The sequence below is a fragment of the Dreissena polymorpha genome, unplaced genomic scaffold, assembly GCF_020536995.1.
Source record: "Dreissena polymorpha isolate Duluth1 unplaced genomic scaffold, UMN_Dpol_1.0 chrUn004, whole genome shotgun sequence".
NCBI lineage: Eukaryota > Metazoa > Mollusca > Bivalvia > Myida > Dreissenidae > Dreissena > Dreissena polymorpha.
The window spans coordinates 18,255-43,173 of NW_026273318.1; the positions used below are offsets into that span (position 1 = coordinate 18,255).

At 34.4% G+C, this 24,919-nt stretch overlaps 1 protein-coding gene and 1 non-coding gene across 2 annotated transcripts; one reads left to right on the forward strand and one right to left on the reverse strand.

Annotated features, from left to right (window-relative positions):
* Positions 1 to 10,691: 10,691 nt before the first annotated feature.
* Trnar-ccg (transfer RNA arginine (anticodon CCG)) lies at positions 10,692 to 10,764 on the reverse strand. Its single transcript has one exon. It is a non-coding gene; the product is annotated as a tRNA-Arg (tRNA).
* A 197-nt stretch (positions 10,765 to 10,961) lies between these two features.
* On the forward strand, positions 10,962 to 24,748 carry LOC127863308 (coiled-coil domain-containing protein 12-like). The gene is made up of 5 exons (XM_052402727.1): positions 10,962 to 11,141; positions 18,775 to 18,851; positions 19,545 to 19,606; positions 21,317 to 21,428; positions 23,897 to 24,748. The coding sequence occupies exons 1-5, from the start codon at positions 11,002 to 11,004 to the stop codon at positions 23,992 to 23,994; spliced, it is 489 nt and encodes a 162-aa protein (XP_052258687.1). The 5' UTR covers positions 10,962 to 11,001; the 3' UTR covers positions 23,995 to 24,748.
* Positions 24,749 to 24,919: the final 171 nt, after the last annotated feature.

The following is a 24,919-nucleotide window of genomic DNA, read 5'->3' on the forward strand; positions in this document are numbered from 1 at the left end:
TTCGGTTTTGCTTGGGCATGCGCATTGCAAGCCTATTTGGTTTGGTCCCGCCTTTTTCTCCATATATGGTCATTTGAGCTTGTGGACGGCCGTGGACCATCCACCTACAGTTACTCATGCCAATAAATGTTCTACTCGAACCACGACAGAAAAGACTGAGGCCGTATTAATAATAACATCCCAAACTAGTTATGTGGTCAGGCTGATCGGATTTCCCTCGTCCTCCTTGAATAAAGATGTGTACGTTTACGACTAAATTGTGACAGGGACCTATACAAACAAACATTTGTTTGTATAGGTCCCTGATTGTGACTATTTGCGAAGATGATAGAATGTTCCGAACAATAATTATAATAGCTCGAAATCGGATATCTAACGAATAGTATCTTTTGCAATTGTCATATTTCTACGTTGCACTAAACCTAGTTGCACTTAAAATAATGCGTTTCGGTCATAGTTGCGCGAAGTTAAATTCTTCCCAGCATTTGTCTAATGCTTTGTCTGGTAAATGTTTGTTAAACTACAGAAAGAATTTGAATTCAATTTTTTAAACGCAGCAAAATTATGTTTACATTAATTCGGAGCGCACAACATATGGACATTGAACAATTATACATATGCCGTATCAATTAGAAATCAAACCATGACAATGACTTTTTTTATATGAAACAACACCAACAACAGCAATAATGCAAATAAAGATACGAAATTTAAGCGTGTATTGATCATTTCAAAATTGTGTTTCATTATGACTATCACGAATCTAGAAATATTTCATAGCGCCCACGTTTACATAAGCAATCATATGTGAGCTACAGTAATATGCCATTCTATATTACCGAACATATGACGAAACGACATGATAAATGTGATGTGATAAGAATGACAGCTGTTCAAGAAACTGAATGTACATGCATGTAACAAATGTATGGAAGCAGCTTCTAAATCGCTGAATTTAATAATAAAATATCGTTACACGTGTAGCACTTTTGGCACGAATATTTAAAAAAAGAGAGTAAATTCCTAACGTTTGTTCGAATGATTACTTATTTCCGACATATTGTACCATTAAAGTAGAAAGGGTTTTAATGATATTGTAAAAAATGCAACCAATTAAAACCGTTGACTGGATTGACTTATTTGACCCAATACTATTTAAGCATAGACATCATTATTGGTCAATATAACTCTCTTAGAACCGCGTCGACAAGTGGTACTGCCGGTGTTTGCATGATTGAAACATCCCTAACTTGACTAGATCGTATATAAGGCGTATCATATAACAGAAAGAACATGCTATTTTATTGTACGGCCTACTTGTCTTTGCTGAAAACATTCTAACCTAGAGTTTGTTAAACAGCTTATTTTTTCAATCAGGAATATTTCTACAATGCTGAACTGATTGTTTACTTGCATCATATGTAATAATGACAAATAAACAGACAAACAGACGGGCGGACGGACGGACGAACGGAGAGACAGACGGACGGAGGACCGACAGACTGACAGACATATAGACAGATAGACAGACAGACAGACAGACAGACAGACAGACAGACAGACAGACAGACAGACAGACAGACAGACAGACAGACAGACAGACAGACAGACAGACAGACAGACAGACAGACAGACAGACAGACAGACAGACAGACAGACAGACAGACAGACAGACAGTCAGTCAGGCAGGCAGGCAGGCAGGCAGGCAGGCAGGCAGGCAGGCAGGCAGGCAGGCAGGCAGGCAGGCAGGCAGGCAGGCAGGCAGGCAGGCAGGCAGGCAGCAGCAGACAGACAGACAGACAGACAGACAGACAGACAGACAGACAGACAGACAGACAGACAGACAGACAGACAGACAGACAGACAGACAGACAGACAGACAGACAGACAGACAGACAGACAGACATTTTATTTTACTTGCACAATGTACATCGTCACATTGTTCAGACCTATTGGTTGATTGTAGCAATTGTTCATACTCAATAACAGATGAATTATGATAGTAATATTGTTTATGTATTTATTTCTTACATCAACAAGTGTTGAACAAATACATACACAATGAAATGTATCCTCTATATCCGTGGCAGTACAACAAAGACAATATCTTTATTGTCTAGCAATAGTGTTTCCATTATATCTACTAGTCTGTATACAAAGGGGGTTAATCGATTATCTTAATCCGCATAAATAAAATCTAAAATTTTTCGGAAGTCTAGGGAATTCTCATATTCAAGACTGGACTTAGATGTTCTATAAATGTCTAACATTGAAGTATCTTTTCGTGTACGGTACCAGTTTTGTTAACATGAATCTATTATTCTGGATTTTATAAAGAGTTTGAAAATTTTAATATTAATATCATGAACGCTGTTAAAGACATAACTGAACCCGTAATCATCCAATACTTACTTGACGTTATTAATCCAATTTCGGAAGCCTCTGGCGTAATCTCATACAGTTTTGAGAATAATGTTATCAGAGGCTGCTATTTTAAACCAATATTGTACGATTCATATGTATCTTTGTATAAAGAGAGGATATCTTCCTAACTCACGATAAAACACATGCATTACATGTATTAGTTTTAACTCCCTAAACCTTGACATGTACAAAACAAAGTATTCAATGCTTTGAGAGCTATGTCAATTAAATACATTTGATTTAAATTAAAAATACCTGTGTAATTTAATACAAAACCAAAATTATGAAAAACATTTACAGTTTATATAGCACGGCCAGTGTATGCCCACTTTTCATTGGGCAATAATCCGCCTCTTTTTCGAAAAACAACAGCAAATTTGTCTAATCAGTATTAATCTTCAGTCCCCATGCATTAAAATGAGTAAATTAAGTGTCTTGATGGTTCTTGACTTCTTCTGGTGATTTACCAACAATAACCATGTCGTCTGCAAAAAGTAATAAAATTAAAACAATGTCAACTAGTAGCAAATCTGAATAAATATTATTTTTCAAAAACAACTCAAGATCTTCTACAAAGATAGAAAATAACAAAGGGGACATAACTTTTCCTTGACGTAAGCCAACAGCGTGGCTAAAGTAATCTGAAAATGAAGATGGTGATTTCAAACATGACTTAACTTTTTGATACATATCACGACAATTCTTAATATTTTGCCATAAATTCCACATTTAAAAATGTTCAACCATTAAGCAGTTCTATAAATAGTATCAAAGCAAATCATCATATCGACAAAAATAACATACAAACGTTTGTTTTCAAATAAATACACATGTAATGATTTATTAAAGAATAGAAAATAAAAACTGCGTCAGTAGCGGATCGCCTTTTTTGAAATCCGAATTAGGAGTCCGAAATTATGTTATGTTTTACACATATATTTTCAACACGTTTATTTACAACAGTCGTGAATAATTTTGAAAAGCAGATCACCAACGCAATTCCTTTATAATTATTGATATCGGAACCTTTTTTATGAAGGAGGATAATAATACCTTCAGTCCACGTACTGGTCCGGGAAATAACCGGAATTCAGAATATTAAGAAACAAATCACATGAATACGATGACAGAATGTCAATAGATTTTATAAAATATTCTTTTAAAAGGTCGTCACTTCCATAAATAAAATGTTTGGCGTTTGAAATTTATTGAATGTGACTAAAATCACTTTCCCTTTAGTGTGAATTTGCCCCTAGGAGTGCTGTAGAAACACGAGTTATATTCTTGCATAAGTGAACAGTGGTCAGTTTTTGTCATTCAGCCTTGGTAACTCGCATGGTGTACATGTTATTTTTTATAGTAATTTGTGAATAGTTCATATTATGGAAATGATATATGGAATTGGATAGTTCATACATGTTTCGAACTAAACCTCGAAAATTATAGAGGGGATATAGATTATCGTCATTAATTTGACCCGGTAATTTTCTCTGTCCATGGCCCATAACTTCAAAAATCAATGGGCCAGAACGAAACTCATTTGCGTCGCACTGAAGTTTTTTCAGTGCACGTTTTTTTTTCGCTTATGGGAAGAGAAGTTATTTTACGGATCAATGTATATATTTTTGTTGTCAGAATATCTTGCATAGTAGTGATTTTGTGTGTAAATTAGTGTAAATAAGTACTGCATTTGTGCCTATTACATTTACTACAACATTTATTTTGTACTAATGCAAAGCTAATTCTTTTAATTAATAACTGATCACAGGGACTGGGCAATAATAAAAGATCACAGGGACTGGGCATATCCGCGAACCGGTGAAACTTTCTGGTTTTGTATAAAAACAAAACATGATCAAAATATATTTATTTTGTGGTTTTTCTAACAATAGCGCAGACTTTTGCTGTTCGAGTTTTGGTTAACGCGTTTTTTCTTCAATTTAACAAGGCGACAGCGATTACACGGTTTATTGCTTTATTGATAACCGTTACACTACAGTCACTTATAAATATCTTAGTTAGAAGGTGATTTTTCAAGCGGTTCCGTAGTGTAGTGGTTACACGCTCGCTTCATATATGAGAGGCCCAAGGTTCGAGCCCCAGTAGAATCAAATTGTTTTATTTGTGTTCTATGTTAACTTTTTGTTTTGATGTAGACATTTTAGTTTAAATAAATATGCTGTTTTATTGTAACAATTTTTGTTTTTATTATGCCCATAAAATATATGTGTGAGAGGGTCGGGGTGGGGTTCGTAAACACATTATAGAACCCTATCTTTCCACTGCGCAGGTGCCCATCTTCCCGCCTTTTCTTATCAACACAATATTATAGCCAATATGGTATGCGGACTATACGGACCATGGACCATACGGCCCAGATTTGTGGACTCTACGGCCCAGGTTTGCGGACTATACGGCCCAGGTTTGCGGACTATACGGCCCAGATTTGCGGACCATACGGACCATATGTCTTTACGCCATGTAGACTATTTAAATACACAAAATAATACACTGCTTAGTATGCTGTGATACTAAACATATGTTTAAACTAAAAAAACGGGTAATGAAACGTGTGTGTTCTTGATTATTTTAATAAAGTTATTCATATTATCAGATTTATAAATCTGAATTAATTGAATCATCATTATTCATTTAAACAATAGGCATCACGCAAACATGCACTTTCATGGATAAAATCCATTTTACTACAATTTGACATTTTTATTAAAATTAATGGATGCCGCGTGGTGACAACGTTAATAAAAATGTCTTACATCACTTAAATATCTTATAAAAATACATGTATTTTTATATTAACAAATAAATGCAAACAACACATCTATTATCCATGTATTTTTATAAAAACATGTTTTTATACCTATTGAATAAGTGTATCTTGTTATTTACAGTTTTCATTCAATTTTTTTAAAACTTTTACAGTGTTTTCATATCAATGAGTATTCAACCCATATCGTAAATGAGCAACGTAAGAATAAGTTCAGAATCATCTCCCCTTGAAGTTGAGAAAATATGAAATTACGCTTACAATATGAAGCAGATTTTTTTTAAACCTACACACAGTTCTGTTCCATTAATGAAAACTGCACACGGATGCCAGTAAAAAAAGGAAACCAATGTAAATAAAATGAACTATGAAATATTTGGGGGTTACAACACAAAATCATAGATAATGGTTATTTGGGGGTTATAACACAACATTATAGATAATGGTTATTTGGGGTTATAACACAAAATCATAGATAATGGTTATACCAGTATCTTTTTCTATTTTGTTTAAAATAATCGGTCAATATATTAATATTTACAGTAGAAAAAAATCTATCCATGTAACTTCATTGAGTGCCATAGGTGTATGCTAGTTGTGTATAGCGATCGTTATTATATGTCTATTAATAAACTAATACATTGTACGTTTTCGTACCACTACGCCTTCCAATAAACTTGCTTGCGCGATAGGTCGTCAAATATCGTACTACATTGATTCTCCACTAAATAAGTAATTTAGAAAAACCACAAAATAAATATATTTTGATTATGTTTTGTTTTTATACAAAACCAGAAAGTTTCGCGTATTTGCCCAGTCCCTGTGATCTTTCCCCTGTGATCAGTTGTGGATCAGTTATTAATTAAAACAATTAGCTTTGCATTATTGGCAATAAATGTTGTAATAAATGTAATAGGCACAAATTCAGTACTTATTTACACTAATTTACACAAAAAATCACCACTATGCAAGATATTCTTAAAACAAAAATATATACATTGATCCGTAAAATAACTTCTCCTCCCATAAGCGAAAAAAATGCATTACATACTAGTCGCCGCTCTCCAGAGCGACGCCAACAATTATTTTAAGAAATATTAATGAGTGAAATAAACACACACCAATGCAATATTTTGAAGAATGAGTTTGTTATTAAGAACGCAGTTTTTATACTGCATGAGTCGGTTACTATCCGTGAATAATTTGTCTTAATGAACAACGTATTGAAAGCGAAATAAGCAAATGTAATGTTACTTTGTGCACATCATAAATCTTTATTCTTCCCACAGAGTGTGTTAACGTTGTTTAAATAAATTTAACCAAAGTCAAAATCCTTTTAGAATGACGCAGTGTGTACATATCTTCGGACGCCAGTCGCCTGAAATTAATAAGCAACACGACATTGTGCCAAATCCCACCCAAAGGAAAATGTTTCTCCGATACCGTTTGTTTGTGCTTTATTGTTGTATCTTACATGTTTTCTAGCGAAGTGGGTGTGTACGGACGGAAATAACACTTCAGCGTTTCTGAAGTCTGTGGTTTTGTCGACTGTCTCTTGTGTTGCCTATGAGCTGCTGGGTTTCAGTTGAAGTTACTGAACCTCCGGCAGAACCTGTTCTGACCGAACAAAAGCGGAAAGCGGAAAGATGTACGTACGATGTAAAAAAAACTCACAAAGAAACAAAAAGAAGAGGATATGCAACGCGTTAACGGTTCGTCGTCATTTGTGTGTATGGGTATGTGTAGAAATGGGACAGAGTACCGACTACCAATTTGACAAATTTGCATCCTTTCGATCCTGAAACAAAAGCACATTTCGCTGTTTGAAAGGCACCATTAACTTCACCAAGGTCTGCAACCGCGTTCATCGAAGCTGTGTCATCTTTTTCATGGATCATCAGTGAATGATTATTCAGCATGGAGTTTAAAAAAGGCGGGTGGGCGGTGAATGCCAATTATTACGCTACGGTTATTTATTTATTCCAACCCATTATTTTGAAATTTTATCTTTTTTACGTTGGTTTATTTTATGATAGCCTGTACAATCCATTCCATTAAAGGAGATGTGAGATTTTACTAAGTTATGATACAGACACCAGTGATATTTTTACAAATTTTCTCATCTGAGTCCTGGGACTCGATAACTTGAAAATCTTTGAGTCCCCAAATTGAAAGAATGAGTCCAAAAGTAAACGGTATTATTTTTTTGAGAAATTTCTATGCATTTTTGGGACTCAAATAATTCCAAACTTTGCATCCCCAGAGATTTTTTTGAGAACCGGACGCACGACTCGCGTTCGATTGGTCATTGTCGGCTCGGGTACTACTTACATGTACCCCGGGTACGTGTAAGTATACTTACATGTACCCCGGGTACGGTAAATATACTAAAACGTACCTGGCCGATATTAGACTGTACCCGAGTTTTATTCCCGCCCCAAATCCGATGTCGTAAAACGCGCTACCGATTAACGTAATTACGAAACAAACTTCTATTTAAAAAAAAACTTCATCAACATGCTTTTTGAATATGAGTTTCGATAATATAGAGGCCATTTTACAGAAAATTGACATAACTATGATCATAATTAAATAAAAAAATTTAGTCGACAACGACCGATTTATCGTAAAAAATCCCGAATACCGTTTAGTATATTTACCGTACCCGGTGTACATGTAAGTATACTTAAGTGTACCCGGGGTACATGTAAGTAGTACCCGAGCCGACAATGACCAATCGAGCACGACTCGCAGGTATAAAAATGATTGCAGACACTCAGGTGGAAACTATCTTGAATTCTAATTTCAGGACAATAATATATTATAATTAGATTGTCCTTTATAACAATACCTTTGAGAAACGAGAGCGCCGATGGCGCTGAAAGCATAGTTGCAAGATACAGGGAAGTTGCTGCTGAAGTAAATGTTTAGGTCAAAATATACTAAATAGTTTCCTTATATGTTTCGATGTAAAAGCGACAACTTTGAGCGAAAATAAATACAACATTTTGCACATAGAGACCCCCATAACCATACCTTTTCTTGACGGGCATTCTTAGCTGAATCGATTTAAGCAATAAAAAAGATTTGTCATGTTCAAACCAAAAACAAATTCGACTCAAATCAAAATCGACTGTTTTTGCGCCTTTTTCGGCCGTTTTCTAGTGGATTGTAACCTTTTGCAGTGCAATTTTTTACTTTAATCTCCAACTTTATCCTATTTCAGGGATTAAGTAGTGAACACCTATGCTTACCCTATCAATATCTCCAAACGATAAAACCAGAACAAAGTGTATAACATGCCTTCGAAGAAAATATGATGATTTGTTTAGAAAGTACAGCCCTTCATGACTCGATTATTTAGTATATTGTAGCCTTAACGATTGCTGACATCACGAGTCGCCCCCCTTGTTAACAAAATGCTCTATTTTTAGAAACGGGAATTCCAAATAGTGACGAATGTGAATGGTTACAAAATGACATAACTATGAAAATAAATACGTAGAATTACATTATTTCACGCATACCATTATGCAACCATCCGTTTTCTTTTCCGACTTGATACATTTACAGCTTTCCATTTAATATTTTACAGACACAGCACTCGTCCAGAATTCGCGCGAATCCATTAAATCCGATGCCACATTTAAACCGTTAACTCTACTCGTAACGTAAATTTCTGGCTCAAAGTAAATCATTTTAACTTCAATTAACACATCTCTATTACTTTTAAACTCTACTTCATCAAATCCATAGAAAGGCACGTCAGAATCCATGTCATAAATCAGAAAACATTCATCGTACTCCGCCATTTTTTACACATTTTCAAAGAATAAAAGTGCTTTATGCCCCACTTCCTGCTGAGAATATGTTTTAATTTCTATTTATAATTAACCGATGAAATGTTACATATACTTTAACCAGGGCCTTATTAATTCAGTTATGTAAACATTTGACCTCTCACAGAACAGTAAACGAAGGAAATAGAAATTGGGATCCCATATAAATTAGGTGTGAGGTCACTATCAACAAGAACAGAATTGTTTTACGAACGAAATTTGTTTTAGGTTATAAGAAGATTTTTTGACATAAAACGGTCTTAGAAAAATTCACTAAAAACGGTGTCAGCAATATTCTTGGAAGAAAACGTTAGAAAAACGTTTCCCCCCAAAAAAATTGTAAGAATTACCATATGCTAAATTAAATAGATATTTCGTCTGATTTTTGATCAGGTAAGGCTTCATAATGGACAACCGATGTATGTGGATTTTTGAAATGTGGTATATACCATTAGCATAGGTGCAAGCACCTATGCTAAAAACTGTATGTTTGACACCTTAAAATTGGTTAATCGACCATATCGCATAATGTGAAAGATAACGACGAACATATTTTACATAAAACGCATTTCTATTCGGCAAAACAACTGACTGGAAACAAATTGAAACAAGAGATGTGTTTGTCAGAAACACAATGCCCCATACTGCGCCGCTTTGATAGAAACACGATTTTTTACCCTTGACCTTGAAGGATAACCTTGACCTTGACCTTTTACCACTAAGAATGTGCAGCTCCATATCAAGTTGCTTTGTGAAGGGACATAGAAGTTATGAGCATTTTTCGAAACCTAAACGCGAAACCTAAACGCAAAGTGTGACGGAAGGCCAGACGGACAGACAGACGGACGGACGGTCCGATCACTATATGCCGTCCTTCGGGGGCATAAAAACGGAAAGCAAAACAAATGGCATGGTCGTCATTCCAATCAAAATATTCTAATGACATACCAGGTGTGCACTGATTATCTTTGCGTGTCGACAATATGAATTGTATGCGTGAGTGCGTAAGTCAGAGTTTATTCACGGGTCATCTCAGCGTCTTCAAGACTGCCCTCTGTAAGGACCTGATTTCGACGCTCACCGCTTCCAGGGTGCAGGGTCACGTGACTTGGTGGGTACCTGTAAGTGTTGATTTTTTTCGAAAAACTTTTTTAAACAATTGTTCTTAAGAATTTCAACTAGTGCATAAAAGACAGATTTGTATGCTGCTTATTGAAATGCGTCATAATTACTTTATTTAATAAGCATGTGTTCTTGTTAAAAAATTATATTTGTACTGCATTCATGTATATAGCTATATTTCACGCAAAGTGATATTTTGTCACCCATTTCAGACGTATTCAATGATTTATTCTTATACATAAAGATATCGGCACAAACTGCATGTAAAACTGTCTTTTGTGCACAAAAGGTTTTTTGCAAATGAATTTCAATTATTTGAGATACTTGCAAAAATAAAAAACTTAACGGTGTGTTTCATTCTGTCCAGCCCGTGTGTAAACCCCGTTGATTCTGCTCCCTGGCTTATTATGACAATAACTTCGTTGGCCCCCAGTGACGACTGGGTAATTTATGTTGGTTGCGTGCATTTTATATAAAACCCTTGGCAATACCGTTTGCGTAAAAAGGCTGTTAAAAAGTCGCGACCTTGATGGGACTCGAACCCACAATCTTCGGCTCCGGAGGCCGACGCCTTATCCATTAGGCCACAAGGTCCTCAATTGCAATCGCAGTTTTAAATTAGTATGAATATGTGACTGGTAAATATTTTTTTGCATGCTATCTGGGAAATTTGTTGCAATAATAGTTTAACTACATCAATTATTTTTGAAGCATGAAAATCAACCAACTTGTTTGGTATACTTCCGCTTTCACCATCTTACGTTGGGAACAAAACAAATCAACCAACATGAAGTAGATCTCATAACAATAAAAATTTATGAATACACAATCATGGCTGCCGTAGGGACGTTGGAAGAGTCTGCCTTGAAACGAAAAGAAAGATTGAATAATTTACGGAACAAAAATAAGGATGATGACGCCCCTAAAAGACAAGGAGATGATGCTAATCATGGAAAAGAGAAGCTTCCAAGGTTTATATTACTAAATTGCTCATTCTGATGTAGTATGTATATTTGCTATACACCGGGCAGTTGTCAATTTCGGACATGATATAGAAAGCAATAGGCCAGTTCATTGTTATTGTTTTGATTCCCGATTTTCGCGCATGCGCAATGCACTGGTAGTCAAAAAGCATTGCTTACAGCTAACGCAAAGCATATGGATAACGTGACTTGTTTAGTCAATACATCGAAAAGAAACTTAAAAAACAACACCTAAATAATATTTAAAAAATATAATGTTCAGTGCCAAAAGAATGCATTAACACATTTATTTGCATTTTAAAAGAACGCGTCATTAGCATTAAAGTAATTAAGATTGTCTGAAGACTGAACGACAGACAATTCGACGCAACAAAGAGCTCTATGCATTAGCCGTATAATTATTTGCAGAAAAGCTTCAATAAAAATAATGATACATCTAATTATAAAATTATAATTATCAATTGCATGCGTAAACTAGAATAATAAAAAATTAGTGATAGCCAGAATGTGTCAGTGTTTCATTGAAAATAAACGTACTACAAAGCCCTATTAAAAGCGAAGTTCATAACGGTATTTACATGTAATTTTAATTTGGATGGGTGTTGTTCAGAGAATGACTTGAAGAATATTAACATTTAACTGAAAAACACAACCTCACATGATGCAAATTGAACTGCGTATTCATGTATTTTGTAAACTCGTTATTAGTGATCGAGTATGAGTGACAATTATCTAACATTTAACACACACGCACAAACACACACACACACACACACACACACACACACACACAACATAATATATATACATATATAATATAATATTAAACATTGTTTCATTATTATTTACCCCCATTGATGTCAAACGTAATTTCTTGTTTTATGATGTATTTCGTGCATTGCCGTAACATTACATCTTCATACTGAATGACGTATTTATAATTAACCGATGCCCGCTAAATACGTTAAATATTTTTTATTTACATTTTATAATTCATAAATACTTAATTTTTTTATAAATAAAACGGGCCTTTTTCTTTACCGTGTTCAATTTCTGATAATCTATAGACTTCAAATTTGTACAATAATTATGTAACATATCTAATTTAAGCAACTGTTAAGTATGTCGGTGGTAAATTTATTCAACCAAATGCCTAGTTACTTAATACTACCAGAATGAAGACATGGTGGCATCATCAATTGCGTTTAATGACCAGACTGTTATCTGCCACCTAGTGTGATTTATGACACCATGTTGTTAGTTAGGTCTGGACAAAATCTGATCAAAACGAGATAATCGGATTAGGCAGAACAAAGGGGCAATAAAACACCGGTATACAAAGGCTTAAACGATTTTAAGATAGATGCAAACAATCAAATGAAAACTATTGCATTTAATTTAATTAAATGTTTATTTAATGTGTCAACATGTTAGTTTTCCCGGACCAGGGTAAAGGTCCCTGCCCAGACATTATGGTTAATTTGTAAATGTTTTTTATTTGTATTTGATCTATTTATTCATTGTGTTCAATCTTATTTGTTTCAGTAACATAGAACAACTTGTTGGCATGTTGAAAAATAAAATCAAAATATAATCGTTTAAATTTAACCGATCACGCTCTATTTCTCCCCATTGATTGTATCTTTCTTTTGACTACCAATATAGCCCGGATGTAAACACGCAGGTGCGCGTGACGTCACGCGTGAACTGGTCTATAATTATAACGGTTACCCCGCGTAACATAAGCACTCACACCGTGAGATGTATCATAACAACAAAAATGATCATTTCTTGTACAATTTCTTAACACACGCTTCCATGTTTTTTCCAATTATTTCAAATAATTCTATTATTAAGTATCAGATTTAGAATTGCCCCAAATTATCATGTGTATCCGTAGTATCGGCCCTCTTAATGAAAACATCTAAATATTTTAAGTGAAAAGATTGAAAAACATAGATTTTCAGGGCTTAACACTAAGGCTTGTCCGAACGACATTCACTGCCTGTACCTAGGTCTGGGCTAGCCAATGTCCAATGAACATGCCCGACCGGTCGTGTGTATTTTGGCGGGATTATGTGTTCTATATCAATAAACTGCATTTTAAATAAGCTTTTCAAAGATGCAGAAATCTTAATACAGTATGATCAGATGACAATTAAATCGAAATAGATTTGGAACCCCCTGATTGCAACCAAAAAGAGGCCGACAATTCATAAAATCCTTGGCCGTTTTCCTTGTAAAACACGTCAGTACCTATTTTTAAACGGAATTCCGCTAGATACGGTTTTTGATTGATTTCCTCGAAGTGACGTGTTTTCTCGATAAAAACGTTTTAAACTATAAGCCGGGATTGCCCTGATCGTCTGGGATCAATGAAGGTATAAAACTCGACATTAACACAAAGTTACTGTAAGACTATTAGTTATTGATCAATTTTAAATCATTTTAATTTGTTTGATCGATTAGAAGTGTTTTGACACGACTACCGTAACACGTTACAGTGCCTTCCCCAGGAATTTGTTCAGGCGCCCCGGGGCCGACCGGGGCTGGATTCGGGAGGGGTGTTCCCTCCCGACGTTGATTTTTTTTTTAAATTTAATGTGTCAATTCACGTTCTGTGGTGCGTTATAACTCAAAGAAAAACAGCGTCAAAAGACGTCATTTGGTGCGCTATGACTCTTCAAAAAAATCCCCAAGTCATTTAAAAAAATATTTTTTTTATATTGTTTAATTGTTTTAAAACTTTTCCGCACAGATAGTAAAATCCCGACTCAAACGATTCCCCAATACATCTGTTTCAACCCGACTCTATTACTGTATACTTACTATTTTTCAAGTTTCTATTTATTACCCGATAATCCCGTTTATTCCGTTTTTATCAATCTCTTTCTGGTAAATATTTACGATAAAAGCGTTCAGTTATTTCTTTAACACAAACCTTGCCATTTTTTAGTGACTATTTATAGATTTGATGAAATATTGCCTCTGAATATGCGTCAATCCCCTTACCTGTTGTGTGCTTGTTAAAACGCTCAATACACGCCATTTGTATGCAATAGACGCGACGTTGTACATGCTGCATAATTTTCGCGCTCTTTTTAATTGAGAAAAAGATTCGACACAAAATAAATTTGCACTGCTAATTTGAAGCAAAAATATTTAACGTTGCGGTAACCTTACATTTTGACGGAATTATGCATGAAATTCACGTTGTCCACGAGGATCACGGCCGGTTGCCATCATCAGTCTTCTAACTATCGATTATCGGAGGAAACATTTACAAGTGTGCGTAATTAATTAAACGAAAATTTGTTAAAGCGCATTACGTGTCGAATAAATGTCAGAAAAACGAGGTGAATCAGTTCTATAAATGGACATGTTGAAATATACATGTACTGGAATTACATAAATTGTTATCACATAATTGTAACCGGGAGTCATTTGCACAACTTACTCGCTATAATAATTAAGTGTTTACCACTTGCAATTAATTTCTTGTATTAATTATGAGTCATAGGTAACACTTGTTTACAGTAAAAAGGTGTGATGATGATGCCCGAAACCGTCTTTAATGTTCTGTACTGTACTAATTACCGGTTTTATATTACTCAAATGGTACAACTTCTTGCTAATCAAGCTGCGATAAACTCTTACTAAATGCCCGACGTCAATCAAAAATAATGGTCGATAGTTAACCCCGCCCTCATAAGCATTCGCGTAACCGATTGGACGATGAACTTCACAGTTTGACGACTGGAAAGTTACCAGATACATCCTTGTCAGCATTTAAATGACCGTGTAATGTGGCTAGAATAATCGATACGCGCGTCATGCTATTCTTTTATCAGTGGATTATCCATTACCCCATGTGGTGTTTATGGCGATTACTTGTGAAAGTAGGTACCGAATGCTCTTTTAAAACAGGGAATATTGATACACTGATAGGGAAACCTTGATTTTTTTGGACAATCTCCACTTTCTTTTACTGAAGAATACACTGATCAGAAAATTTCAAGCGCCCCGGGGACTCTGATTTCGAAATTCAAGCGCCCCGACAAGGGGCGCTTAAATAGCCTGGGGAAGACCCTGCGTTATTTTGCGACACCTAAGATTCACTTACCGTTTGTTGTCAGACGGCAACTGCAGCAATCTATGTAAAAGAAGTTTTAACGTTTCATGTTGTTGTTTAAATTTGGCTTTACGGGTGGAGATGGGGGTTCCTCGGATAAGAAAAGAAAAGGGTAGGAGGAAAGTTAGAGAAAGTATTAGGGAAAAAAACATGGAAATTTCTCCCGAAATGGCGTGAAGATTACAAATAGATGTCTTAAGAAGATGAATATTGAATTCATTAGCATAAGTAAGGCAAGCTTATAAGAATGATTGAATCATAAATGCGCATCTCCACGCACATGAAAATACAAGTTGAATTATAAATATAAAGGTTTTCATAATACTTGGGTCAGGGCACATGAAAGATTGGTAAGGGCTAGTAGGTTCTGCATTTACTAGCCTGAATGGGCTAGTTGAAAAAAGTTAGTGTTAAGCCCTGATTTTTAATATGTCAATCCACGGAGCGTTTATTGAGATGAATCGAGTATTTGAACCTTACTATAGTAAATTCAATCTTATGCAAAAACTAATCATCCGATTTTATTGGTTTATACGTTATATTGTTGCTTATTAATTCCTCTTTCAAAAAATATAGTTATAACAGAAAGGGTGTTCATTTTATGATGAGACAGCGTATCAGCGTTATAAATAATTTTTGACTAATGGGGGTAAATGCCCCCCCACTTTTCAAAGCATGGAGGTAAATGGTCAAATTTTGCCTTGCTTGAAGGGTAATTTGTTAAAAGTAAAACAAGAATATAGACCCGGTACAGACACACTACTTTAATCATATTAAAGACAATAAACCATTAACCATGTGTAATCCTTGAAAGTAGTAGGTTTCTTAAAATGTTTTTTGTTTTTTAAATGCCTTGGTTTATAGGCTTCCACCACCGTGAGCCACGGAAAACTTTTTTGCCAACTTTCAACAGTTGTTATATTAGCGTTTAAGTGTGTCCTTTTTGATTTGAAAAAAGAGGAAATTAAATCATTCAGTATTAGCAGTACAATGTTTTAACTCGATACACTTTTGCCATATTAAAAGAATCAATTTTACTTTGGGAAGTAATTTGTTTTGGCTTCGAAGAAGCCATGCTGACCTCTTCATATAATGTAATAAACACATAAGCGCTTGACTGTCTGTTAAAAAAAACAATACTAAATTTACCATTCGTCTAGATGAAACAGAAAATACCTACCGACTGACTTACTATTTCTTCAATCCAGTGCACAAATTAGCTCTAGTTATTACGATAACTATTGTAATATTTTGGCGAAAGACAATCAGCTGTATATATTTTTTGTTTACGCTTTACGCAGAGAATTTACATCATTTGCTTAAGTCCAGATTGGCTTGCTTAAATGTACGCATGGAAATGATAAATTGAGCATATCTTGATATTTCTAATGCGTATATAATGCTGATAAGCAGCTTATCTAGAACGCTGCGTATATAGAGGACCCTCTTGATATTTTTCGGCTTTGCATACTTCAAATAAAATGGGCAGGGGTTTTCCTCGCTTCGTTGGGAAGAGGCCCTAGCCTATGGATTTTGGGAAGAAATTGCTCATTTTGGGAAGAATTCTCGCTAAAATTACTGCTTTGGGAAATGAAAAAGCTGGTGTAAGTTAGGATTTTTGGGAATTGGGAAAACTGCATGATTTTTAAGAAATTTTCAATTGGGAAGGGGCCTTTAATAGGCCCCTGTTATATAAGGCTGAAACCCCTGATGGGTGTCAAAAACGTTCATCCTTTGTTGTTTATTTTCAAATAGGTAATTATGTAAAATTATATGAAAGTTTATTTACCTTAAATTATCAATTAATGAAAATTATTTAAAGATTCTTGAAAATCACTGCCGAAAAATATCAAGAGGGTCCGCTATATACTCTGTCTCATCATAAAATTAACACCTTTTCTGTGTTATAAACAAGAGCTGAAATCGTTAATTTATTAAGCTTCATTAATAATTAGCTTTATTTATATGTTTCGTGAACATAATATTTCAATATATTCCATAAAAAAATATAATAATCATGGCAAAGGAAATTTAATGGCCGGTCTCTAAACAAAAGCATAATGGCCAAGACTGTAGAATCAGTTCGGTGCGTTAGGACCACGCGCTACTTTCTTCCCCCTTCATTCCTTACTTACTTTCATTTATAAACCTTTTTTTCTATCGTAGACAGAATTCTATTCTCCTAAGCAAGATTAATTTCTAAAGCTGAACTCCAAATATAAACGCTACAAATCGGTATAAAGTACGAACATGTCGACTGTAAATCTAGATTCTAAAACTCCAAAACGGTATGATATTTGCAAAAGTTAAAGTAAAAGTTAAAGTTATAACTCGCCGGGCTGCCCAAATCAGAAGAAAAACATAATATATATTTATATATCTGAAAACAATGTAACCTAGGCTTTGTAATGATATATAATTTGTCAAAATCGGCCGAGAAATGAAAGTATAATTAAAAAAAGACTTGAGTGGGTACATCAAAATGTATTACCTCGGCGCTTCAATGTAGGCTAATTATAAAAGATAGATAGTTACGGTCACCTGACTCAGTTTTGACTAGATATTTGCCGATACGGTCTCCTTTCTTATCCGTGTCATCTAGAGTCCATGATCAATCTATAGTTTAATGTGTATTCTTGGACATAACAACAAAAACTGCAGTAAAATCGGTAATGTTTTGCCAAAATACTGGCGAGACAAAGCTCCATGTACAGTGTAGTAATCAGTATCATGTACACCGTTTCTCATAATATCGGACCTTCTGATTGGTTGGTAAGGTTTGTTACTATGCACATGTTCTTTTTATAACCCCCACCACTATAGTGTGTTTGTTTGTTTGTTTGCGCCAACTTTAACATTTGCAATAACTTTTGCAATATTGAAGATAGCAACTTGAAATTTGGCATGCATGTGTATCTCATGAAGCTGCACATTTTGAGTGGTGAAAGGTCAAGGCCATCCTTCAAGGTCAAAGGTCAAATATATAGCTTTAAAGCGGAGCAAAAGGGGACATAGTGTTTCTGACAAACACATATCTTGTTTTTATATATATTGTTTTCACAAATAAGCTGCATATACAACATTTGACAAATCTACTCATAAACAAAAAACAAACTAACTAACGCAATTATGCGTAATCATAATATCGGTCTGGAATTTAACATGACATAGTTTCAAATGAAAACTGAAAATCATGAGAATAATCGTCATAATAGTCATTATTACACAGCAAATAAATTAAAACTTCTAAAAATGGAAAAACATTTACTATCTAGCACTTCTTGAGGGATTTTAGTCAAAGGTACGATACAATGAGGAGGGTCCATATTATAAGAATAATTGGATTAGACATTTATGGGAAAGTTTAATACATGTACTTATTTTATTTTTAGATTTATTGCCTGGAAAAATGCATAGTGTATTTGAAGAAAGATAAATACAGGTGTGCAAGTCTGTGGATTAAATGTGTTTATTTCTGCGTATATTCAGACCTGTCTTTAGAAGTTACAAGCCACTTGATGAAAGCCTGAAAGACAACACATTACCAGCAGCAAAACCTGAAGATGGTATGTACATGTAATGTGAAGTTTAGTTGTACATGTGTATTTTAGCTTTTCTGTAAATATAATGTGAAGCTATTGCAGGCTTTGATTTGCTGAGTAATTATATGACATAAGAACGGAAAAAGAATTTTTATATCGAACCACAATGATGTCACACGTTACCTCACCTGTCATTTTTAGTTTGATAGATATTTCAGGTATGAACAATGTCTATGGTACAACATTATATTCTATTACCTAAACTGTTTTATACTGTATTATGCATCCTGTTTTTGGCTAATAAATAAATAATGGCTAGGAAACTAATACTGACTATTACTTTCATTTATTAAATAATGCTTTATTGATTGTTCAGTTATTTAGATATTACATTTCAGACGTTTTGCATAATATGTAATAAATACACTTGAGCAAATGGTCAAGAATCAGTTATATTATACAAAATGTATTTTCTGTAGTACTAAAATGCAAAAGTAGCTGAACGTGACAAGCTTTTTGTTTTGTAATGACCATAGATGATTGTAAAGACAGGTACATGTATTTTGACTGCTTCCAGGTTTTGCTGAATTATGATGTTTTGTCAATGGACGAATATAAAGTGTATTTGTCTATGTTCAAACATGTGTTATGGGGGCATCAGTTTCTGTGACACATATTTCTAGTTTTTATCCTGTGCAAATTTGCATGCTTTTTTAGTGTCGGAGAAGGTTAAAACCCAGCTGGAGGCATCCAAGACACATGAAATCATAGATGAAGTGGTAAGTAAAGGTATTAGTAAACATCTATGCAAGGGTTCATATGTTTGATTAGGGTACAGTGGAAGTAAAGGTATTAGTAAACATCTATGCAAGGGTTCATATGTTTGATTAGGGTACATGTACTTTTGTTAGCTTCAGTGCCTTCTTTCACTTACCCAGAACATAACAGTGCACAGAAACCAGTTATTGCCTTTAAAGCACACCGGAACACAATATGCTCATGGTGAGTTTTGTGATCATTTTTTGTCATTTGTGCATTGCTCATAGTCAGGTTTTACCATGTAAACACTCTAATTGCCACATTTGTTTACCCAATCAAAAATATGGCCGGAATATTTGTCCAACAAAAGTCTTGGAGAGTTCGAAACTGGGTTGTGGTTTCATAAACTACATCACTAGGTAGACTTGGAAGAAAAAGCTTGTGAGCACTCTAGAAGACACATTTTTTGTCCTTATCATCACAATATTTCATTATTTGTTCTCATGTTCTCATGATCTTCAAGCTGTGTTTGTACATGGTTCTAGTTCGTTGAAAAACATGGCTACCAGGAGGCAGGGCAGTTTTCCTGATATGATTATAGCGAAAACTTGTGAAATCTCTAGTAGTCAAACATTTTGCCCAATTAGCATGAAATTTGCTCAGAATATTTGTTCTGTATATATCTTGGCAGGAGTCCGGACCTTTAAAAATGGTTCTTCTCCATAGAAGAAATATTGGGCAAAGAAGTATTCCTTAAATTTTTGGAACCTTGTGAACGCTAACAGTTTTTGTCAAGTCATTATGAAAGTTGCTCAGAACATTTATTCTAATCATAAATCAGCCAAATGCAAACATGATTTTTGCCTATTGAAGAACATGTTCAAGAAATTTGAGGGGGGGGGGGGTAGTTTTTGCATGCTCCATTTTTGTGAAACCATGTGAACACATCACTTACATGTATATAGTTGCATTTTTGCCCAAATCATTTTGAAACTTCCCTGATTCTTTAAATGATTTTTTGGTGGAGTTTGAAAATTGATTAAGTACATTGAAAGACATGGCTGCTTGGGTTAGGGGTGGGGGGTTTATATAGTGAAAGCTTGTTAATATTACCTCTGTAACAACCATTACTCTGCACCCTATTTTGAAATATTGCCTTTGTTATTTGTCATGCTATATTTTTGTCTGAAGCACAATTCAAAAACTTCTTAGTGTGTAATGTGTACTTTGTTGTATAATCATCAATAGTTCTGTCAGTTATCGGGTGTCCGAATTACCAAATTATAGTTTCATATGTTTATTGTCTTTTTCTGAATTTGTATTATGAAGAGTTTCTGTTGTAATAAGTTGTACATTTAATGCTAATTCGACTGATTTATGTAAGAACATAACATTTCCGACTTTGTTACTTCTGGACTAAATATAAACAACTAGTATATAGATTAACTAATATGCCATGATGTATTGGAATTTTAATTAATATTGTCAAGCCTTGTCTTAGAGAACCAAATCCTTGTATAAATAATGATTTTAATAAAACAAAGAGAAAATCCACATAGAAATGGCAGGTTGCTGGGACCTTCACCTTTTTCATTTAATATTCTTTCCCTGTACAACACATCTTTTTTCAATGTTGTAATATTTACAATCATAAGCTAACAACTTAATAATTCCTGTTTAAAAACAACACAAAACCTTATTCAAATAGAAATGAACATGTTACTTTTTAGGACCTGGTGAATCTTGCCCCTAGAAAACCTGACTGGGATCTCAAGCGTGATGTGGCAAAAAAACTGGAAAAGTTGGAACGAAGAACACAAAGAGCAATTGCAGAGCTGATAAGTATGTTGGATGAATTGCTTCCTGCTTTTGTTTAATATCATGATTTTGTTAATTACAGGTATTAGCTCACCTAAGCATAACTACTTGTAGTAAGCTTATGTGACCTATTGTTTGTTGACATCTTTTACCTTTTGAACAATAAAAGCCACATTTATAGCACAATCTTCATAAAGCTTTGTTAGAAAATTCATCAGCATGGTATACATGCATCGATTTCAAAATTTAAAAATGGATAGTGTGGGTCACACAGCTTTACTGCTAGTAAACACTAGGAGTCACATCGGCCGTTTTCATAACTTTATGATTTGGGGTAAAGAACTTAGTACATAAATAGGTCAATAGGTTAATAGACAATTATTTTTAAAACTGAATTCTGCTTGAATTGCAAATGTGCAAGCTTGGCCATAAACCCAAAATCAATTATAGAAGTTGCAGTATATAGTTTTGTTACTATGTTAAATAATGTTGACAAGAATTAAATAAATAATTTTTTTTTCTTATTTAACAGCAATTGATGTAAAAAATTTGTACTATGTTATTTTTATTGATCCTATGAACTATGTTTGAACTGCTTATAAAGTGTTGTTAAACTGATTGTCTTTATATGTTGCATTATTAAGAGCAGTTTTGTTATTGGCTGAAAAGTTCTTCTATTTTTATGCCCCCGAAGGAGGGACTATATTGATTTGTCCGTCACACTTTTGCATTTAGGTTTCGAAAAATGCTCATAATCTCTATGTTGCTCCAGATGTAATCTCCATATTTGGTATGCATGTGTATATGGACAAGGCCTTTTAATACGCACACAAATTTTTACCCCCTGTACCTTGAACTTAGGGTCTGCGTTCAAGTTTCGAAATCTGCGTTTAGGTTTCGAAAAAGCGTTTTTCAGGGGCATATGTCTTCGGATGGAGACAGCTCTTGTTTAATTTTAATTTTCACCCCTCTTGTCCTTACTCTAACTTTGTCTGAAATGAAAAAAAAAATTACCACAAATAACTACATGTGTACCATGAGGGGACAGCTAGTTGCATGTGAAACCCGTCTCCCTGCCTCAATGGTCAAGGTCAAACTTAAAGGTCATACGTCAAATTGGTCATGAAATAGCTTGTTTTGAGAGTAACTGTGTCATTCACCATGCAATGAAAACAAATAAGATGATGATGTGTTGCCAGAGCTCCAGATAAGGAGTGAGTCTAAATGGTATTTCACCCCCTGATATTATTGATAAAGCGTATTTTACTCCTTTGTTTCAGCCAAAAAGGGTATTAAGGAATATTTAGGGGTATTTTCCATTTCCATAGAAAACTCACAAAGTAAATGGCGTGTTTAATCTAGAAATGTTATTATTTATTCATATTATTAAATGCAAACAGAATGAATTTAAAATGACGATATGAACAGAATTTCTTTGAAAATATTCCTTCAGGAGCCGCTGGTCGCTTAAAACGTCCCTTTTTTGATCCACAAACATGGTGGGCCGCCATTTTTATTACAAGCTTATTTTGATTGACTTACTTTTGATTCAAAGGTTAACTTACACTAAAAACTCAACTTAATTATTGGTTAAACCGGTTACGCACTTAAATCGATTTAAAATACGTACCAAGATTTGTATTGCGTTTTGTTACGTACTGGGACGATTTTTAATGTTTTTTTTTTTCAATGCGTAAATACGCAGATACACCTCTTATCTTGAGCTCTGTGTGTTGCATGTAACATTTGTCTCCCTACCTCAAAGGTCAAGGTAAAACTGAAAGGCCAATGGTTAAATTTGGAACAAAAAATTGGCTGAAGCGCTACTTTATCATTTACCATGCCATTAGAAAATAATTTACCCCAAATGCTTACTATGTGGAGAAGGTGTGTAACCCATTTGCTGATGGTCAATGTCACACTTAAGGCCAAAATTCACAAATACGCACATTGTAGCTGGTTAAATAATTAAAATACATTAATTATTTTCAAAAGTCAATACATGTTGCCAACATTTATTCATTTAAGTAAAACCTGTTATGTTTGGGTATTTTTGCGCTCTTGTGTTGTTGTTTTTTCTTACCTGATCACCTTTCCCAGCTGGATGTTGTTGTAGTATTAGTATATAGAAATCTTTTTAAATCTTCTCCTCAGACACCTCTAGTAGGATTTTGAACCTATTTGAAAGGAATGGTGCTTTGGTTGTCTTAAACTATTTTTCTTCAAATCATTTAGTTCCTTCAAAACATGACCATGGAACTTTTTTTGCAAGGTCTTTGGAAAACATAATCAAGGTCCTTTGTCTGTAGAGAAGTAATTATCATTTGCGGATAACATTTATTGTGTGTACTGTTAGGAACACAGTTATTGCCTTAGCATAATACTGTTATTTGTAACCAACATAACAAGTTACAAAGCAACTTATGTTTGTTGCCCAGGACAGATTTCTTGAGCAAGTATCAATTATAAATGTAAAAATATACTTTTTTAAGGAGAACGTCTGAAGAAAAGTGGAGAAGACTTGGCGCAGGTTGTAAATGCTGGAGCAACAGATCGTAACATTAACGAGGATGACGATGACAATGATTGATCTGGTCTCACGTTTGTGTGCTAATCTGTGTAGTTTCCAAGACATGAGAAATGCTGCAAGTCTGCTCGCTGGGCTAGCAAGATTGATATGCATTTTATTAGCAATGTCTAAGACATGGCTGGCAGAAGTTGATGTGTAAATTTTACATGTTCATAAGTAGCATACCAGTTAAGAGATGTTGTTTTTTCAGGAACTCAAAAAGTTTAGGTTAAATTTAAGCTTACATTCCAGTGAATTATTGGGAATCACTCCATGACCCATAAGAAAGAAGTAAGTAGTTCTAAAGTGTTATTTTTCACTAAGGCTTTAAAAACAATTTAGCCTTTTGTGCTGGCTTTGTGAATTAATCACATGTCTAAATATTGTGTGTATATTCAACATTTTGATATATTTCATTGAAGGCTATTTTTTTAATGTGACCATTTGAGCTATGTTCTTTTTGTGAAGTTGGAAGATTACAAACATGTGAATTAATGTTTAAATGGATATTAGGCTTAAACAATTGCAAAAACGAAAGAGCAATTAGGCTGTTTTTAAAGATGGTTGTTTTGTGATAGGATTCTACAGGATTTATTTCTCATCCCAAAGAAGCTGTAATTTCCTATCAATCGCTTATATTATTGTTGTTTTAAATTAAATTTTATTATTTGCATATTAGTTTAGTGCTCCTTTCAACATTACTGTATTATTTCTTATGAATATGTCACCAATTATGTGAACATGCACATATTGCAATAATATGTAAGACACATCCTGTTTGTTCTTGTTTTCATTTTATTTTTGTGTAATATGTAACTTTCATTGTATATATTACTACAAAATTTCTAACAACTCGCTCTGTGTTCCGCCCAAGCTACTAGTGAAAGTGGATTACTTCCCCTCTTGCGACTATTCAGTGTTGCCAAATAATTGTTATCCAGGTATT

What these genes read in the sequence shown, in the direction of transcription:
- LOC127863308 (XM_052402727.1), top strand. Translation starts at nt 11,002, where the DNA reads ATGGCTGCCGTAGGGACGTTGGAAGAGTCTGCCTTGAAACGAAAAGAA. An exon ending in AGCAGCAAAACCTGAAGATG is followed by an intron (nt 18,852 to 19,544) that starts GTATGTACATGT and finishes ATGCTTTTTTAG; the next exon opens with TGTCGGAGAAGGTTAAAACC. An exon ending in AGCAATTGCAGAGCTGATAA is followed by an intron (nt 21,429 to 23,896) that starts GTATGTTGGATG and finishes TACTTTTTTAAG; the next exon opens with GAGAACGTCTGAAGAAAAGT.